At 41.2% G+C, this 20,582-nt stretch overlaps 1 protein-coding gene across 2 annotated transcripts; it reads left to right on the top strand.

The window, feature by feature from the left end:
• Positions 1-6,307: 6,307 nt before the first annotated feature.
• Positions 6,308-19,461, top strand: LOC139452349 (carbohydrate sulfotransferase 11-like). 2 transcript variants are annotated; one of them, XM_071233799.1, is made up of 3 exons: positions 6,308-6,388; positions 11,037-11,170; positions 15,200-19,461. In XM_071233799.1, the coding sequence occupies exons 2-3, from the start codon at positions 11,053-11,055 to the stop codon at positions 16,366-16,368; spliced, it is 1,287 nt and encodes a 428-aa protein (XP_071089900.1). In that variant the 5' UTR covers positions 6,308-6,388; positions 11,037-11,052; the 3' UTR covers positions 16,369-19,461. The 2 variants fall into 2 exon arrangements, with proteins under 2 accessions (XP_071089900.1, XP_071089899.1); XM_071233798.1 differs by lacking the exon at positions 6,308-6,388 and adding an exon at positions 8,412-8,529.
• Positions 19,462-20,582: the final 1,121 nt, after the last annotated feature.

Here is a 20,582-nt window from a genome sequence, read left to right as displayed (position 1 = left end):
ACAACCAACACCCTGCAGTACCACCCAGCTGCATACAACCAGAACCCTGCAGTACCACCCAGCCGCATACAACCAACACCCTGCAGTACCACCTAGCTGCACACAACCAACATCCTGTACCACCCAGCCGCACACAACCAGAACCCTGCAGTACCACCCAGCATACAACCAGAACCCTGCAGTACCACCGAGCCGGACACAACCAGAACCCTGCAGTACCACCGAGCCGGACACAACCAGAACCCTGCAGTACCACCCAGCCGCACACAACCAGAACCCTGCAGTACCACCCAGCCGCACACAACCAACACCCTGTACCACCCAGCCGCACACAACCAGAACCCTGCAGTACCACCCAGCATACAACCAGAACCCTGCTGTACCACCCAGCCGCATACAACCAGAACCCTGCAGTACCACCCAGCCGCACACAACCAGAACCCTGCAGTACCACCCAGCCGCACACAGCCAACACCCTGTACTACCACACAGCCACACACAACCAACACCCTGAAGTACCATCCAGACGCACACAACCAACACCCTGCAGTACCACCCGGGCGCACACAACCAACACTCTGTACCACCCAGCCGCAAACAACCAACACCCTGCAGTACCACCCAGCAGCACACAACCAACATCCTGTACCAGCCAGCCGCACACAACCAACACCCTGCAGTACCAACTAGCCGCACACAACCAACATCCTGTACCACCCAGTCGCACATAACAAACACCCTGCAGTACCACCCAGCCACACACAACCAACACCCTGTACCACCCAGTCACACATAACCTACACCCTGCAGTACCACCAAGCCTAACCAAACCAACACCCTGCAGTACCACCCAGCCGCATACAACCAGAACCCTGCAGTACCACCGAGCCGGACACAACCAGAACCCTGCAGTACCACCGAGCCGGACACAACCAGCACCCTGCAGTACCACCGAGCCGGACACAACCAGCACCCTGCAGTACCACCCAGCCGCACACAACCATCACCCTGCAGTGCCACCCAGCCGCACACAACCAACACCCCGCGTACCAGACAGCCGCACACAACCAACACCCTGTCCTACCACACAGCCGCACACAACCAACACCCTGCAGTACCACCCAGCCGCACACAACCAACACCCTGCAGTACCATCCAGCCGCACACAACCGACACCTTGTACCACCCATCTGTTCACAACCGACACCCTATATTACCCAGCCGTACACAATATCATTCCACCCGAACACAACCCTGTATCACCCACCCGTATACAACCGTCTTCCTGTGGCTTGAACCTGAGAGGTTCTAGGGCTTCGGTTCCACCTCACACTGTATATTATGTGGTGTCTTCGCAATGTTAGAAATGTACCTCTGTTCATACAGCAGGTCACAAAATGAAGTGTCGGAGCTTTCTAGGGGTTAAACTGGGTTGGACGAGGGCTGGTCAAAAGCCTGCCTAACTTTCAACTATGGGCCAGTGCAAGTGTATCTCGTCTGTTGAGTTCCACACGAGAGACCAAAGGGGTCGCGTTACGCGTTCATTATAGGTGTAAGGGCATTATAGGGCATTATAGGTGTAAGTTATTGCAAAACTGAATGAATGTGTCGAATAACCATTTATGTATGGCTTTGATACCGTGAGACAAGAAAATAACCATTCTTGAAATGCTTTTGTCTTGTAACGATTTCATTCCTGGTATTAAAGAACATGTCTTTTCTTGCTTGGCGTGGCGCAGTGACAAAAGAAATCACAGTCCCACCTATTCCTGAAACGTGTACACACTAGATTTTTTTTATGGCTATGGAAACGTTGGGTTATTGTCGCTTTTATTCGCGGTCTAAACAAGGTAGTTGAAATAGTTTGAGGGAATACTATGACGGACTAACAAAGCGTCCTAAATATCTTCATGAAATAACAGCTTTCATCAATATACCTGCTGTGTATTCTGTTCAAATCAACATGCAACCCAGACAATATTATTCCAACAACCTTGATAATACATTTGCCAACGATCATCAACTCGGACAGTTTTTGTTTTGTTAAATATCTCAGAAGAATATATTCATAAAACAAAGGTTATGCATTCATACAAATTCTAAAATAGCATAATGAAGCTAAAATTGACACAAAAGAACGCTAGCACGAATTAAAAATTGTCGTTTTCACGCTGAAAAGCACCTAGCCTTTTACTCGTCGGTAGCTCGCCTGATGACACCAAAAGTACACGATACAACGAATATCGTCCGGAAGTTTGATTTAGTTCAAAATATTAATTAAAAGGGATAAAAAGTGCTTCATGTGATCGATGAAATCACATTTTTTACTATCCAACAAGAAAATGGTAGTTGCAACCTTCCAACATCCGGTTTGGCATGGACAGCGCTTATCCACTGTAGCTATCTGAAATGCGTTTCTCACAACTGTTAATGTGACAAATGCCATCTTGAGATAAAGCTTCTCCATTCTTTAGGGAAGTCAAAGTTGGGAGGGGACACTATCCCTTCACCGCCTGCCTCAGCTTCCAGCTGTGACAGTATCGGACATCATATATGGACCCAATACTACCAGTGAATTGTCCACTTCTCAGTATGAGCTCGAGACAGCGACTATCATGACTGTCACGAGCCGTTGACATGTCCTGTGCTGAGACAGTGGGTATCACGGCCGGCACGCCCCGCACGAGCGGTTGACATGTCCTGTGCTGAGACAGTGGGTATCACGACCGTCCCGCTCCGCACAAGCCGTTGACATGTCCTGTGCTGAGACAGTGTGTATCATGACCGGCCCGCTCCGCACTAGGCGTTGACATGTCCTGTGCTGAGACAGTGGGTATCGCGACCGGCACGCTCCGCACGAGCCGTTGACATGTCCAGCGTGAGCAGAGGTAGAAATCGGAGTGGGGCCAAACTTGCCGATCGTCTCCATATTGTGACTCAAAAAGTAACCCTATCTTACTTTTGTGGTTTCATTTCTATGAATTTTTTGACGAAAAATATGACGCATTTTACATGTTTATTAACTCAAATGTTGATTGTATGGTAAGTCAAAGGCCCAAATATACACCTCGTCATATATATCGCACCACACATTTTAAAGTAAAAGTAGAAAATATAATTATTTCATAATATTTCATATACTACACCATCTGTGAACATAATATCACAAACACACCCTGTTCCGAGCTGCACGTGCATGCTTGCGTTGAGCATGCTTGTACCGGGGGTCAGTTTGCTAAAAATGCAGTATGCACATAGCCTCTTTTGGCGTATGTTATGTTGGCAGACACAGTTAAAATTTGGTTTTAGGCATAAATTAAGCTTTATTTTGACCAACCAGTGAAATGCCCAAGCGTCCAGTGCCTCTGAACCAAAGATGGCAAATTATTGGTATGCACCAGACTGGTATGTCATGTCGTGCTATTGGAGCACAACTGAACATTAATCACACTCTCTTCAGCAGGCTAATACGTAAGCATACTGCTTCCGGTGAAGTGAAGGATGCACTGAGGTCTGGACGTCCCAGAAAAACCAATGACAGGGTAGATCGTTCTCTCGTACGCCAAGCCAGACGAAGCCCAAAGTCTACTTGTACACAGCTGCGACATGGATCCATACAACAGAGTGTCCATCAGCACCACCAGACGACGCCTAAATTCTGCAGGATTGAGAGCAAGACGACCAATCAGACGTCCACTCCTCACAAATCAGCACCGCCATGCCCGCTTAGCCTGGTGTCAAGCACGTGCTCGCTGGAACCTGAGGACATGGAGAAGGATCCGCTGGTCCGATGAAAGTAGATTTTTGCTCCATCATACAGAGTTTGGAGGCAGAGAGGCACAGCATATGATCTGAGGAACAATCAAGCTGATGTTCTATATGGGGTGGATGCGTCATGTTTTGGGGGTGTTGTTCCTATGATTGTAAAATTGACCTTATCACAGTTCCCGGAACACTGAATGGACAGAGGTACTAGAACTTGATCCTGGACGGTACTGTTGTGTCTCATTTCGATAACCATGCTCTCGCCACACGTCCAGTCTTCGTGGACAATAATGCCGGACCACATCGTGCTCGAGCTGTTGTTCAGCATCTCCAACACAACGCCATTGAGACACTACCCAGGCCTGCCAAAGTCCAGACATTAAACCTATTGAGCATTTGTGGGACATTTTGGGACGTAGGGTGAGAGCAAGGGATGCTCCAGTTCAGAACCTTCAGGAATTGATCCATGCATTGCATGATGAGTGGCAGCAGATCCCCCAACAGAGATTCAGACGTCTGGTGACCAGCATGAGACGGCGTGTAGAACATGTTATCGAAGTGCGAGACGATTACACCAGATACTGACTTAGCCAGTCATTGTGGACCTTACTAGTTTGTTCGACATTAATGAAATGTGAACTGTGTTGTGTGTCTGTTGTAACGACTTCGGCAGCCATTCCTATTTCACCTTATTTCACGGTGATTTTAGTGAACTTTAGTTTGCTATGATTAAACCCTCAATTAGTGCTCAAATTCGGTCTTGTGTTGTCAATTTTCTGACTGAACGCTCACATGAGGCCATATAAACAGTTTAATGTGTTTTTCTAAGCACCATTTTTATGAGGTTGAAGATCAAGTTTTACTTAGTGAAAAAAAGTTGGCGGTGCGATATTGATGACGTGGTGTATACATGAAGAGGATACAACGCACTACGGGATAATTTTACAAGTAGAATCTCATGTTTCATTTCTGTACATTTCTGAGCTTGAAGGCATATTTGAAATATAACATATCAAATTTTAAATCTGGATAATTTGAGGTTGCCATAAAGCAAATAAATTGTTGGACTGACGGTCTAATTACATATTTATTTGGTATGTATTGCTTTCGAATATCTTTTGAGGATGGACATATAAAGGTGACATGATACAGGTCATCGAAATTGTTTAGATTACAATTTGTACAAGATTTTGGAATTTTTGTGGTGTCTCCTGGTATCAATAGTAGGCCTTGTACACAAGCAAACTCGGTAGCAAATGCACACAAGATCAAATCTTTAAACATTTCTCTGCTTCTAGGCTTATCTTAAAAAGTGTATAATATTTATGTCTAGAACTAGATGATAATATATTGGTCCATTCTTGGCTGTACTTATCTTTCAAACGGGCTTGAAAAAGGTTGAGAAAGCTAGCAAAACATCGAACTTCATGGTAGACCCAAGAATACCCAAGACCTGAACTAAACAGAATAAGTCTAACATTACTTGCCCTGTTCTACCAACCTTCTGAATCAAGATTAAATAACATTTCTTATGCCTTATCCGGAGTCTATTAGATGGCATATGAAGTAGTTTTAGCAAGTATTAAATGCATTTCACCGAACTGTTTATAAACAATGGGGACCGTCCATATTCACATAAGCCATTACATTGGGAGTCTTAATTCCTGTACAGAGATTATATTTACAAGGTAGATATTGGACCCTTTCTACTACCTCTAATCTTTGATGTCCCCATGAAGGATGGGTTTAATTTTTTAATCAAATATTTTGAAAAAATGTTCCGAGTGGGAATTTTCCATATGTCCAAATCAATTAAAACATTTATTAGAGACATTTTCCCATTTAACCCCAGATGTGACACTACTCTTGTTAAATTTAAAGATGGTTTTACATGTTAATAGAAGATTTGGTTACTTATTATCACTCAACAATTGAGTCATCTAAGTAAACACCACGACAAGTATAGATTCGTTTATAGCTGACGTTTGTTCATTGCCAGTGTGTTATGTGTCGGTAACTGTAGCTGCGCCAGTCAATATACCAAGTGTGTGGCAGCCTGTAGTGCTTATATCAGGATAGACATATACGCCACGTGATGAAGATATATCTTTTGGCTGTGCAATCTAAAATACGCACTGTCCCATGCCATTGCGCTTGCCAGGAATAAAATCATCGGAGTAACGTTAACTCATGATATGTTCTTCTGTGAAAGTATTTGTTGTCATTGGGAAAGAAATGACATACGTTTCAGGTATATCACTTAACTACATAAAACATGAATATCTCCGGCATCCCGTCTGTTGGCTTTACCGAGTTGTTTCTAAGCGTGTTCCACAGAATATAGACGGCAAAATCCCTTCACGGCCTGCCCAGGCTTCCAGCTGTGACGGTATCGGATATTCAAATTGATGTCTGAACTCAGAATCAATTGATGATTTCTATACACCACACAACACGAAGGACATTTACAAATGAACCTAATGCTAACTGGGAACCCGTCATCTGCTCAGTATATATTCAAGACAGCTGGTTTCACGCCCCGAACGACTCATGCACATGTGCAGTGCTGATCAGACGTAGACATCAGAATCTGGCCGTACTTGCCGACTTGGTGCAAGAACGTGTAAGTAGTGCGTCTATATCACTATACAGGTGTTGTTGTACTTAAACTATATCCCGGATCCTGTGAATAATCGAGTCTGGGCGGCCAGAGAAACACATGACTGATATTGTGAGCAATGCCCCACGTCATCGGGGTACGATGATAGACAAACTACCACGTCACAGAGCCTAACCACCAGATCACATTCACCTTTTTCAACCAGGGAAAGAGTGCTTGAGATCTACTCTAACCCTCTTTCGTAGTTGACAGTGTCCTATACTTGCAATGTCTGGTGGACAATGTACAACACGAACCATTGTCCACGGAACGTGCACCCTACTGGTTCACAATGACATATGGCAGTGATATGTTGTGATCACTGTCCACGGAACATGTATCCTACTGGTTCACAATGACCTCTGGCAGTGATATGTAGTGATCACTGTCCACGGAACGTGTATCCTACTGGTTCACAATGACCCCAGGGAGTGATATGGAGTGATGATTGTCCACGGAACGTGCATGCTACTGGTTCACAATGACCTCAGGGAGTGATATGGAGCTATCACTGTCCACGGAACGTGTGCCCTACTGGTTCACAATGACCCCAGGGAGTGATATGGTGTGATCACTGTCCACGGAACGTGCACCCTACTGGTTTACAATGACCTCTGGCAGTGATATGGAGTGATCATTGTCCACGGAACATGTATCCTACTGGTTCACAATGACCTCAGGGAGTGATATGGAGTGATCACTGTCCACGGAACGTGCATCCTACTGGTTCACAGTGACCTTTGGCAGTGATATGTAGTGATCATTGTCCACGGAACGTGCATCCTACTGGTTCACAATGACCTCTGGGAGTGATATGTAGTGATCATTGTCTACGGAACGTGAATCCTACTGGTTAACAATGACCTCTGGCAGTGATATTGGGTGATCATTGTCTACGGAACGTGAATCCTACAGGTTCACAATGACCTCTGGCAGTGATATGGAGTGATCATTGTCTACGGAACGTGAAAGCTACTGGTTCACAATGTCCTCTGGCAGTCATATGGAGTGATCATTGTCTACGGAACGTGAAAGCTACTGGTTCACAATGACCTCTGGCAGTGATATGGAGTGATCATTGTCTACGGAACGTGAAAGCTACTGGTTCACAATGACCTCTGGCAGTGATATGGAGTGATCATTGTCTACGGAACGTGAAAGCTACTGGTTCACAATGTCCCGTAGTAGTGATGTGTGGTGTACATTGTCAGTGCGAAATATACGTATACAGATGTTCAATGCATGCATACTGTAGGCAAAATATATGTATACAAAGGACTCAATACAAGTATTCTGTTGGTTAAATATATGTATACAGATGATTCAATGCATTCATATCGTGAGGTTTTATACAGTTTTTATACATGTATATGTGTATGTATACAGTGAAATCATAATTTCACTTTCATCTTTTATCTTTTTCCCTCTCTCTCACTCTCTCCCACCGCCACCCCTCTCTCTCTCTCTCTACCTGTACAGAGGAATCAATGCATGCACCAGATGGGTTCAATAAATGTATAATGTTTAATGTGTATATATCTTGGGTTTCTATGTACAATTATATCGTTCCTCATTAACTGGCCGTGAACCAATACATGTCTATTATTAAGGAACTGCAAATTCAAAATATCACACTTCGAACATCCAGAAAAGTGCTTTCAGTCTCGTACACAAGAATGCAAAAAGATGAAATGTTGGTTTTTTTTAACAAAGGATAACTCATAACTCTGTTTGATCTTATATATCATAATGCCATTTATACCTGATGTGAATATTGCCAACTGTAATATATGTAGTCAAACTAAAGTTTTATTCATTTCGTTTGTAATAATGTGTGATGAATAGTTCTGCTTTTGATATGTGTCAGATGTCGGGTCAGTGGGATGCGAATTCATGCGCTCCGTGGCCGGAAACCATCTTCATGGAGACGATTACGTACTGTCTGAGTATCAGGTTAACGCTACTGGTGTTCCGCCGGCCATTTGTGATTGTGGTGGTAGACACGGAATGATGACGTCTTGGTGCGATCAGAGGAAACCTGTCTTCCCGCTGGGTGGTGGAACGCTGTCGGCTACCCGATGTCACTGGACAGCTGGTCCTAACTGGTATCGATTCCATTCTCAGACGCTGAGAGGGCATACGTGTATTCAGTTGTTGCAATCCCCAGTAGCAAATGTTGTTGTGTTCTCTGATAATGATGTACACGGTGCTGTCACGGTACATCCAAAAACAGATTTTTAAGCACATCGAGCACATCAAGCACATCGTATTCATGGCTGCATGCCTATGTCCATTCATCGTGAAATTGAAGTCCTGTAGGGCATACCCAAGCATATGTAACGGGAATCTTTATTTGTTGGATGATACTTTGCTGTCATCAAAATTTGATCCTTAGCAAACTTTGAGTAGTATAGTAATTACTTCAAAGACCAGCCTTTCACATGTATTGGTGCTGTAGTCTTGTTGAGCATGTCCAGGTACAAAGGTATATGTCACTACCTGCACGTGGTATCGACATTGAACCAGGTGTTCCTGCAATTAACGGAAACAAGCTACTGCTCAATATAAACCTAGCAAACACATAACAGCTGCTGGCTGGGAGACGGGATCCAGTGTTAGGTGCTACTTCAAGGAAATAATTAATTGAACCTGTCACACTAAATCGTGCACCTTATTGAGTCAAGTAGTTATCATGACATATATATATAAATATATATTGAATGAAGCTACTCTTTAAAATGTTCTATATATCATCTGACATTGTATGTTAGACCTGCTCAGGGGTTAGCGTTATCCATGTCAAACTGAGTGAGTGAGTGAGTGAGTTTGGTTTTACGCCGCTTTTAACAGTATTCCAGTTATATCACGTGTCAGCTTAATGTGGAAGGAAAGCCCGAAGTGATGCAGGTCTCAGACGTTTACCACTTCGGGTACGGGTGTGGTGCTGACAAACCTAGAAACATAATCGGGGCGAACCGGGATTCGAACCCACAATCGTGCCCAAGGGACGCAAGTCTGCACAGCGAATCGCGGCGCCTTAGACGACTGGGCCACCCATGCCCCCTCATGTCAAACTGAAAGTTGATAGAAAGCACTACCATTTTCTCGCTGGACAGAAACAATTGTGATTTCACCCGATCACATGAACTATGATTTAGACAAGCGTTTGGCCCTTTTAATTAATATTTTGAACTAAACCTAACTTCTGTCCAGAATCGTTATAGTGTTTATACACCATACTTAACAAAAAGTTCAATATTTTTATCTTAAAGTTTACTTTTGATGTCATGTGGCTCGACTGAGACGAATCGACAACGTGGTGCTTTTCAGGGTGAAAACGACATTTTAAATTCATATTAGTGTAATTCTGCTTCGTTATGTTTTTTTTATGATTTGTATCAATATAACATCTTCGTTGGTGTATGTATTCTGAGATATATAAAAAAACAAAAACTGTAGGTCGCGTGGCAGCGTGAACAAATGTACTGCCAAGGCTGTTGGAATAATACTGTCTGGTTAGTTGGTACAGAAATCTTACGTTCATTTGAACAGCGGAGACATTAATGAAAACTGTTCTTGTTAAAGGACGTTTTCTTACTCTGTTTACAATCTGTTGTATAAATCTGTTGTGATAGTTGAATTTCTTTGAAGCATTAGAGATTTCAATGTCTGGATCTTTAGTCTTTGTTTGGAAGTCATATTCATCACACATATAGTTCCTGTCATCAAGTTTTAGTTTATTTTTTTTGAGGAGATATTTCTGCCTTAAGTCGTAAAGAACGTGTATTGGACATTGGTGTACAAGTTTTACCGCTATTTACAATATCATTAGGCATATACAGTCTCCAAGTAATTTCGTCTGTACTCTAACTTTGAGACTCATGTCAGATATATTTTAGATGTCTAAAGTGATAAATTCAGTTATTTTTGGTGATGGAAATACCAATGAAACATTGTTTTAGCTTATATAGAAAATCACCAACCTAGACAGTGTCACAACTATTACTGTCAAACGTGTAAATGGTAGTTGCTACCAACTTCATTTCCCTTGTGACAAAGATGCAGTATCCCCATGTCTGAAGCAAAGGTATGTGGGTGGCACAATTACACATACCTCACCGTTTGATTGTACCAGAACTCACAGACACCACAATGAAGAATACTTTTAAAAATATGACCGTGCTCCCACTTTGCAAATGATACCCATGAATATCTTATGAAATACTGTTTCAGTATTGAAGAGTTTGTAGGCTAGATTTACTAAATAGCGTGATTTCGTAATTGAAACAATCGTCAAAAACACGATTTTTCCAGTTTATCACATTGTGTGATGTAGACGACGAATATGATTTCTTATCTGTTTGCCCATTTTATGTTTACATGAACAATAATTTTCATATCCATAAATCCTATGGCAGTAGTGTATATTTGTGTGTGTGTCCGAACTTGCTGAAACCTGTGCTGTCTCGATATTGTGTCTCACAGTATCTCTGTCACATGGAACTCTGAACATATAATTATGTGGTACATAGTCCAATCGGCCGAATAAAAAGGACCGAGTAAAGATCTTCAATACATGTTCAGCTGTGCCTGATGATCACGTATGTTGCAGCCCCAGGGTATACGGAATGGTGAGGATCTTGCCCGTGAGGAGGATGTTCAGGTTATGTCGTCTACTTCAATGCACCCTTCTGATGGGAGCGCTTCTAGTCGCCCTAGTTGTCACTAACATTCGTATATCTAAAGGTATGTGGCTAACGTTAATATACATTTATTGTAATTGTTTCAGTGGATCTGGTATTGCACCAGTAACATTATCGTATAGACTTCTCACACCAGCGTTTGTTAGACAAATTTGTTAGGTCAATTTGAGGCAATCTCAACTACTACAATGACGATTAAAAAGAAAGTATACATTGTTAGTTTGCGAGTGTGCTGTAATACCTTGGCCAAAGGAAAATGAATCAGGTTGAAAATGATAACCAAACAATTACATTCTGTAGTAAATTGTTACGAATGTCGGATAACCCTCATCCTAGGCAATGCCATACACTAATGCGATTATACTGTGGGTAGATGTACCTTTACATGTGTGAATAGTATCACATAGTTACTGATTTGGATTTGTTTAGCTTCACCTGGATAATAGTGATTTCTCTCATTTCATGTCAATGTTCCAAACAAAGGCTACAGGATTGTGGCAAGCACACTATTCATGCAAAACTTCACGGGTCATCATGTTTTGTACATTATGAACACAATTAGCTCCTTATTATGTGTAGACTACTACACAGTAAATAGCAAGGTAGAAACCAGAACGTATTTACTTAGACTGCATTAAGGTGTAATGGCAGAAGTAAACAAGTTGACACTGTAAATCGAATGGAGGACCGTCATCTGCGCACGTTACATCTGCGCAATTACTTCCTGACGGCGACGTCAAGTGCGCATATAGACACAATGTGTCAGGACGATTAGCTGTACTGCAGGCTGTCGGGCCTTCCTGTACCCCTCAACATCCACACATTGGAGGAGTGGGACAGCTGTCATTATGAGGCTTACGTCATTGATAAGGCGAGGACGTCACACAAGATTACGGCTTTTACCATAAGTGTTTTTGTGTGAAAAGTGTCAGTCCATCCTGACTGCTACGAAATTGTCCATTAGCTTGTTGGATCACTTATGACTGAACTTCAACAAAATACATTTCAAATGATATTTTCTTTTTATAAGCAGTCCAATTCGACGTTTTACTTTCTTCTGATCAGTAGTTTAGGATATTAAAATTGGATCTCCAATGAGGCAGAGTGATCTTTATTCGCATCTTTAAAACTTCTTTTATGCAGAATATCCAATTGTTTCAAAATGTCTCCAAAGTTCACCTAAACACTGCCTCATTAGTCAGTTTAATATTTCCAGCAAACATTCGGCGTGTCCCCTCTAATTATAGGTGAGGTGAAATTGGGTTTAACGTCGCGTCCAAAATTATTGCACTTATATAGCGACGTGCATGCACGTGTGTGTGGCTGCTTGTACTGATGCCGATTTATAGTGCTAGCTCACTGAGATACCATGCCGCAGTTTAACATGAATACCCCACTCAGACACATTATACTGACTCCGAGCCGACCAGTCCTTGTTTTAGCCCCTTAATGTCGAGCGCCAGACAGGGTAACAACAAGTACCATCTTTTAACGTCTTTTGGTATGACGCGGCCAGGGATCGAACCCCGGATCTTCCGCTCTCCGGGCGGACGCTCTACCCCCTCTAATTATAAGCCCCCTCAGGCGCTATATAGAAATGTCCTTTAACACCTCCTTACGTCGCCGGATCTGACGTATGTGTATGTATGTCGACCACTGACCTTGCACCCCGTTATGTAATACATGCATCACTATCTGCGAAATCTAAGTGACATGGTCAAACAGGGAGACCGGCCAGATCACCGACAGGAGCGGACAGATTGTGTTCGGCTATTAGTGGCGACAGCTACTGCGTCGATGAAGAAGAAGAATCGCAGTCCGAATTCCTGCCTGTATGAAAGTGACGCGTAGGGCGTAGGACATGAAGAGTAAGAACCTAGCCGATTTCAAAAACTTAATCTGATAAGGATGTACCTCTGATAACAACACATAGACTGCAATACATACTCATTATAGAAAAACATGACAAAATTTTAAGACAACGAAACAATAATGACTTGATTACATAACATACCTTATAGGAACAAGAATGTCCGTGAAAATAAGTATAAGCACAATACACGTTGAGAGTTGGAACGAAAGTTCAAATATATTGTCACACACGCACATATATCGGTCGGCACTTGCTAAAGAATCTTGACGTTGGTTGACTTGATCTTGAGTGTTGGTAGCATGGCTGAACGTTGGCGTACTCACATGATTGCATGAATATTGTCTGGATGTCGTTGTTGCTGACGTTCGGGTAGGCTGGGTTGCTGACGATCGGGTTGGTTGGGCTGCTGTCTGTTGCTGACGATCGGGTTGGCTGGGGTGCTGTCTGTCGTCTTCTTCGTTTTCCCGTCAAGATGGCGGCTGGCTTGACGCTGCTTTTGTCTCCCATCACATCTGAACTACAATTTGCTTTGCTGAGAGTTAGGGATACCCGGATAATTCTCCATCATCTGTCCAAGGGCGTATGTTTCGGCCCTCGGATGGTAGCTCAGGGTGATGACGGATGACAAAACTCAGGGGTGAAGTTTAGACGACAGCAGCCATATTTATTGTTGATCGGTGAAATGAGTCGAAAAGGTACATGTTGCTAATAACGTGACAGAACGCACACCGGGACCGAGTGGCCAATGTTCCCGGGTGGGAGAACCGTTCTGTCACTTACACGAGTCGATCTTCAGGCTCTCTCCAGGCTGTCTCCCTGACTGACCATGTCAGTCGGGTTTTGTAGAGCGAGGTATTACGTAACGTGTGGCAAGGTCATTGTCCCACGCGTATGTATATACCTAAGATACGGCGACGTAAGGAGGTGTTAATTGAAATTTATAGATAGCGCTGGAGGGTCCTGCCCGGAGGGGCTTATGATAAGAGGGAATATGCCGAATGTTTGCTGAATATATTAAACAGGCAAAGGGCATAGAATTTCGGTGCACTTGGAAACATATTGAACAAGTTAGGTATTTATATAAATTAAATGTTAAATGAAAGTATGAAAGTTTGCACAATTTTAAATTAAAGTATTGAAATGGTTTGCACTATAACACTACTATAAACCTAGGTGATGTCGTCTTAAACTTAAAACGTCTTAAACCCCGTATTTTGTCTCCCACTCCATCACCCGACTGAGCTACTCACCGAGGGCAAACACGTTCTCTCGGATAGCACCTGCTGACCTGACGCTAGGGGTGAGCGGGAGGTGTGCAATGCCAATTTCTGAGGGCCCTTTAATCTGCTACCGTAGTCCCCCAGCAAAACCCAAGCTGTTTCAAGTTATTCATTCTATCAGATACAAATTGGCGCGTTTGATGATCTAACTTGTGGTATTACAGAAGTAATGACACGTGAAACAACCCCAGAAGGCATCAACAGGTAGTATGTTGGTCATAACTGAATGTATTTGAGACTATTAGAGTTTGATGATAATCGGTACTAGCTTCTTGTGCGAAGGACTAACTTTTCACATGCAAATAAGTGGGAAGGATATCACGAAGTTGACTACAGAATCGCCATGACTTTTGGCATTTGGCGGTTTGTAAATACAGTTAATTAAGTACAACTGAACACAGGACACAGCTTTATGGAGAATATTTGTCTTTTCTAGTCATATAACATGTTCATCTCATCGAGTTACCTGCAAGTTGATATGTTTATGAATGAGGCATACTGGATAAAAAATATTAACTGTGCAGGTCACGAAATGAGAAAAGCGTTTTGTTTCACAAGGAAAAGAAAAAAATCTGTTTATTACGTATTTTCCTGCATGATTTTCACGATCTTACTCTCTGAACCATGGTGTGATTGTAGACTGAAAGCAGTTCGGGCCAAATGTGTTATTTCAAGTATTTTAATTATATCATCGTATATGATACACCAGTAGGAGCAGGAGAAAATGTATGAGTGATACGAAAGTGCTCGGGGCTTATTCCGCTTCCGCGCAGTGATTATAACTGAAATGCTTTTGAAAACAAAATATAACACAAGGAACTCATTCACTATTGTGTTTTACATTGTTTACTAATCGCTTCTCTGTTTCCCTTGTAATATTTAGTGTAATAAATGCTTGTTTCTATCTGGGTGCCTACAGTCATGGATGCAAGTGGTGGCAACGTCGAGACTTGGGCTTCACATGACCAAACCACACGACATCAAGATGTACGCCAGGGACCACATGACCCGACTATAGAGACTATACAGCAGCGAGTGAGACACGTACAGAACAGATGCAGAGGGATGCAGGGGAACCAGGGGGTGCTGCGGAGGGTGTATGTCAGTGAAGGAACGAAACTGGCTTACTGCCCCGTAGCTAAAATTGGCACGACCTTCTGGAAGAGAGTGTTCCTGTTCTTGAACAATGACACAGGTCTATACAACGTTCCCAGTCCTTTTCAAATACCACGATCATTTGTTCACTATGGCAATACAACAAACACAAAGGTATTGAAGAGGGGGCACATGAGCGGAGCAATACTCAACAGGTACACTCGCATTATGTTTTCAAGGAACCCATACGCACGACTTTGGTCAGCATATCTGGATAAATTGTATCTTCCAGATTTCTGGAAGAAGCATGCAGGTAAAATAATTAAAACACGAACAAATATTACCGAGGAAGCTTCAAAATGCCATAATGATGTCAGCTTTCGGGAGTTTCTGGAATACGTTGTTTCGGGTTCCAAAGTACGTAAAAATGAGCACTGGCAACCAATTAAGTACAGATGCGATCCCTGTCAGTTCAGGCCAAACATTGTCGGGAAAATGGAGACATTTAGTGATGACGCGAGGTACACTTTAGAGGGAAATGGTCGTGGGTGGATGTTGAAGTCGTTTGACTACGACGCGTATGTACGGGAAGAACTCACTACCCTTATCGACTATAACTTTGATGTGAGACTGGGAACATTTCTTTACACGTGTATAAATAAGACGGAACTCATTAGAAGACTATGGACTGTTTTCCAGTGGAATGGATTCCTTTCGAACAACACTGACGCTACTTCTGTTGTTGAAAAGCTGACGAAAATGCCCAATATCAACAGGACTGTGTTCAGAAAGTTTGTATTAGACACATATTTCTCGGCACCTAAGATGGAGAGAAAAAAGTGGAAAAATCAAAGACAAGAAGCACTGATAGCGGCATACAAATACATTCCCATTTCCTTGTTGAAATCTGTCATGGAACTGTTTAAAGATGATTTTGAAGACTTTGGATATAGTAACATACCTCCTGGATCTGAGTACGTTGCTCAGCAGTAGAATGTAGGGATCTCCCCGTGATCTGCCAACACAATCTATGGATTTCCTAGAGACGTGGTATTTCCCGGTCCAGTTCTCAGGCATGTAAACATGTGTTTGACAGCTGTTACATGTGGAAAATGTATTCCTTGATCCCTATAACATGAGAATACCATTAGGTAAACTGTAATACCTGTTCCTTGATTTTGGCTTGCTAATGGCGACAGCTCGGACATCATAGGGCAAGTGGAATTGTGACGACTGTTTCACGTTGAGTCAGTGGCTGTAATGTTCACACCAGGTAGATTGATCATGTCTGGGTATAATGTTCACACCAGGTAGATTGATCATGTCTGTCAGTTCAAATAAAATCGGTACTATATTATCTATTTTGTAACAGCATAAACATTTTGTGAAATGTTGCTGAAATGTTCATTGAATATTGCAGAAAAAGGGTTGTGATTTGTATTTAACAATGAAAATAATATTGATCGTTTGGATATTTTATGTCTTGAATTATATCTATGCAGCATACATCATTGCATGATACAGAAAGTAGTAGGTGGTCACCTGTCCTGATCAGTAGTATCGATCAATGTTTGGCTTATCTACAATCAATCAGTCTTTATTTCAAGTACTGAAAAGGCCATAGGCCTATAGTACATATACACATACAGTAGCAATGAGTGTAATAGGAATTGCATATATCGTAACGAAATATCACATCTATAATGCAGAGGATCTGATGTTTATTGCATGGTATATATACATTGCAAGGTATTTTGTGACTGTTTCATTTTGAGATGACATAAGGATATAAAATTTGTCTATTCTAGGATTCAGATAAAAATATGTATGCATGTATTCTTTTCTGATGTTTGCGTACAATGGACAGCCTAGCGAAAATGGTATTCATCCTCTATCTCATGGCAAGTACAATATTTACACAGTCAGTTTTCCCTTGATAACGCTAAATGTCTACCTTTTGCTATTAGAAGGTCATGAGAACTACATCTGAAACGGAATTTCTTAACATTTATATCCAAAAGATATTTTTCAGTAAGAATGAAAGATTTAAAACAATTGTAATGATTTGACTTTTTGTGTAAACAGAGTGAAGAGTACCAATTTTGAAAATACATATCTTTTAGCCTTTGTCTTAAATTATATACGAAACGATCTGGTACTGTTACATGTTGCTCTCTCCAAATGTACTCATACCCGCAAGATTGGAGTATCTTTTTGACACCCGAGGCCCAGTTATGTTTACCTCTGCTATAGTAAAGAATCATTTCTTTGGGAATCTGGTACAATTGTATCCAATATTTTATTTCGTTTATGTAACTAAATATATATATATATATATATAGGGTATCTCCCAAATTCCCCGTAAACTGTAACATTTGGAGTGTTGGAATTTACTTCTAAAAATCTTTTACACACAAATAGATGTACCTTCTCTAATGTATCAGTTTCAACACCATAGATTAGAATAGGACTGATCTTTGTGTCGAAAATCTTGAAACAAGTTTCATACCTAATATTTCAAAGGGGTTTTAGGTTTTGTGAAATTAAATTAAAATATGTTTGGCTTGCAGTGCAGCTTTATCGCAATGCAGTGACCAAGTTAGTCGATTTGTAAAATGTACCCCCAAATAATTGTAACTTCTTACAACCTCAAGTTTGTTACCTTTATATGACCATTTTTTCTCGTTTTGATAATTTCCCTCCATTTTTGAAAACTATAACCTTTGTCTTATCGATATTGACCTTCAATTTCCATTTGTTACAATAGTACTTAAGTTCATTTATTAACTTTTGAAGTTCAGGCAATTTGCTCGAGAACCTAACTATATCATCAGCAAAAAGGAGTAGAAAAAGTTTACTGGTGGAGTTGGATGCCTGCGTTACAATTTTCCGATATTTGTATCGAAAGTTCATTTATGAAAAACGAAAACAGAAATGGAATTAGAATGCATCCTTGTCTAACCCCAATATTACATTAGAAGGAATCAGTTAAGGTGTTTTTGTTTCGAACACAAACCTCCACACTTGAGATATGCAACACGGTAATTTAACAATTTTAGTACTGATACCTTGAAATTTGCAAAGGGACCACACTATGTTTCTGTTAATTGAGACAAACACTTTAGCAAAATCAACAAATATAGCATACATTTTTCTCCTGTTGTGCTAAATATCTCTGTACAAGTGTCTGCAATATAAATACATTATCAATTGTAAAGTATCCACGCCTGAAACCGTCATGAGCCTCATCTATCTTAATAAAGGAATCGGTCAAAAATACTAAACGTTTGTGTATAATTGTGGAAATCTTACTGAAAACACTCAAAAGAGTTATACCCCTATAGTTGTTGGTGACATTAGTTGATCCCTGTTTGAGCAAAGGAATTACAATCCCCAAAGTCAGCTGGAAAATATGTCTTTTCAAGCATAACGTTAAAAAGGATTTCAAAGTAGGGGGGAGAATTTCGGACGAATATTTAAACAATTCAGGAATCATCTATAGATGCTTAATTACTTTTTAAGTTTGCAATGCTTTCTAAAATTTCATTTCTTGTTATAGGCAAATCAAGAATATCTGAAGTTAACTGACAAAAAGAGTTCTCAAATACATTCGATATCATAACATCTATCCTCGTTCTCTGTAGAAGTGAAAAATAGATCCTTGAAATAGTTAAACCAATCATCAATTGGAATATTGTTTTCTGCATAACAATTAGTATTTAGTCCTTTAAGAGGGGTCCAAAATTGTTTAGAATCGCGTATACAATGTTCAAGATTTTCCTGCTTCCCTTTCACTTTCTTTTCTCTGCATACACTATTATATTTATTTCTAATATAATTATACTAATATAATGAGTTATTATCCTTTTTTCTCCTAAAAGTGTTTAAATATTTACATTTTTCTTTTTTAAGTAGCTCATATTCACGGTCAAAACACTGTTGACGAGATGTGTTAAAAGTACACCCTCTTTTCATGTCACTTGCTGCCGTGCACAAGGCCTCTGACATGTATCTAACACTATCGTCTATATTGTGTAACACTTTGTCAACAGCCTTTTCTAATAAAGAGTAGCATTCACTGCTCAACAAGTGGTACATAAATTGGTCAGCTTTATCATTTACCCAAACGAATTGGAAGCCTTCTTTTACCATGAGCTTGCACGAGTTCAGCCTGCACAGAAGTATGTAAGCTAGCCATGACAGGAAGATGAAAGGATTCCATGCGTAATACTATGTTGAAATTACAGCATACGTCAAACAACCCAAGTCGTATAGGTAATGGTGATTCTGGACCACTTCCACTGGAGCCAGATTTATAAACCTATACCGCTACTACAGATGGAATTTTTTATGCAAAAACGATGATGCGATTCAACGATCGTCATAAGTCGTATTAAAAGAAACATCAATATCAATTAATAATGAATAATATTTACTATAGCCCATGAGGATATTGGAAAGGTATAGGAGCAATACAAAAAATTAGCCACTGCAGCTAAGGTATCTAAAGATGTGGCCAAGGTTTGGCTAAAGAAACAAGCGATGTGGCAAATATACTTACCGGCACTGCATTATATATGGAAGAAGAAGTTTGCTATTTTTACCATGAATGAAGTTCATCAGGCAGACCTCTTGTTTCTTCCCCATGATAAGGTAAGACGCAAAACGTATAAATACGCTTTAACCGTAGTGGATGTGGCTAGTCAATACAAAGAGGATGAGCCATTAACCTCGAAAGATTCAACAGAAGCTAATGCACTCAGTCGCATATACAAACGTGGACCACTAAAATGGCCTAAGCTATTTCAAGTAGATCCTGGTCGCAAGTTTATGGTATCAATAACTAAACTGTCAACAGAGCACGATGTCAAAATCAGTGAAAAAGAGGCCCACTGTTGTCAAGCTATCTTTGAAAGATTTGTTTGGCTATCAGTATGGGATCGAAATGAAATTAGAACGATTGAGATCAAACGAATGGGTGACACGATTATCAGCTGTTGTATGAGCGCTGAATAATGAAGTAACGAGATTAACCGGGAAGAAACCATTCAATGCGATTAAAATGAAATCTGTGACTTCCGAATCTTCAGCACCGAGGAGAGGCAAAGAACAAAAACTTCCGGATAGAGTAAGCGTAAGTTATTTATACCAGCCCGGTGAACTCGAAGGAGGCCTACGTCACGCAACCGATCCAATTTGGTCTCTTA

The sequence above is a fragment of the Haliotis cracherodii genome, unplaced genomic scaffold, assembly GCF_022045235.1.
Source record: "Haliotis cracherodii isolate W230 unplaced genomic scaffold, xgHalCrac1.p SCAF_9, whole genome shotgun sequence".
Classification (NCBI taxonomy): domain Eukaryota; kingdom Metazoa; phylum Mollusca; class Gastropoda; order Lepetellida; family Haliotidae; genus Haliotis; species Haliotis cracherodii.
Note: the sequence above shows the minus strand (reverse complement) of the source record. Positions and strands in the feature narration are given on the sequence as shown.

What these genes read in the sequence shown, in the direction of transcription:
- LOC139452349 (XM_071233798.1), top strand. Translation starts at nt 8,432, where the DNA reads ATGATGACGTCTTGGTGCGATCAGAGGAAACCTGTCTTCCCGCTGGGT. An exon ending in TGGACAGCTGGTCCTAACTG is followed by an intron (nt 8,530 to 11,036) that starts GTATCGATTCCA and finishes CGTATGTTGCAG; the next exon opens with CCCCAGGGTATACGGAATGG. An exon ending in TAACATTCGTATATCTAAAG is followed by an intron (nt 11,171 to 15,199) that starts GTATGTGGCTAA and finishes GGGTGCCTACAG; the next exon opens with TCATGGATGCAAGTGGTGGC.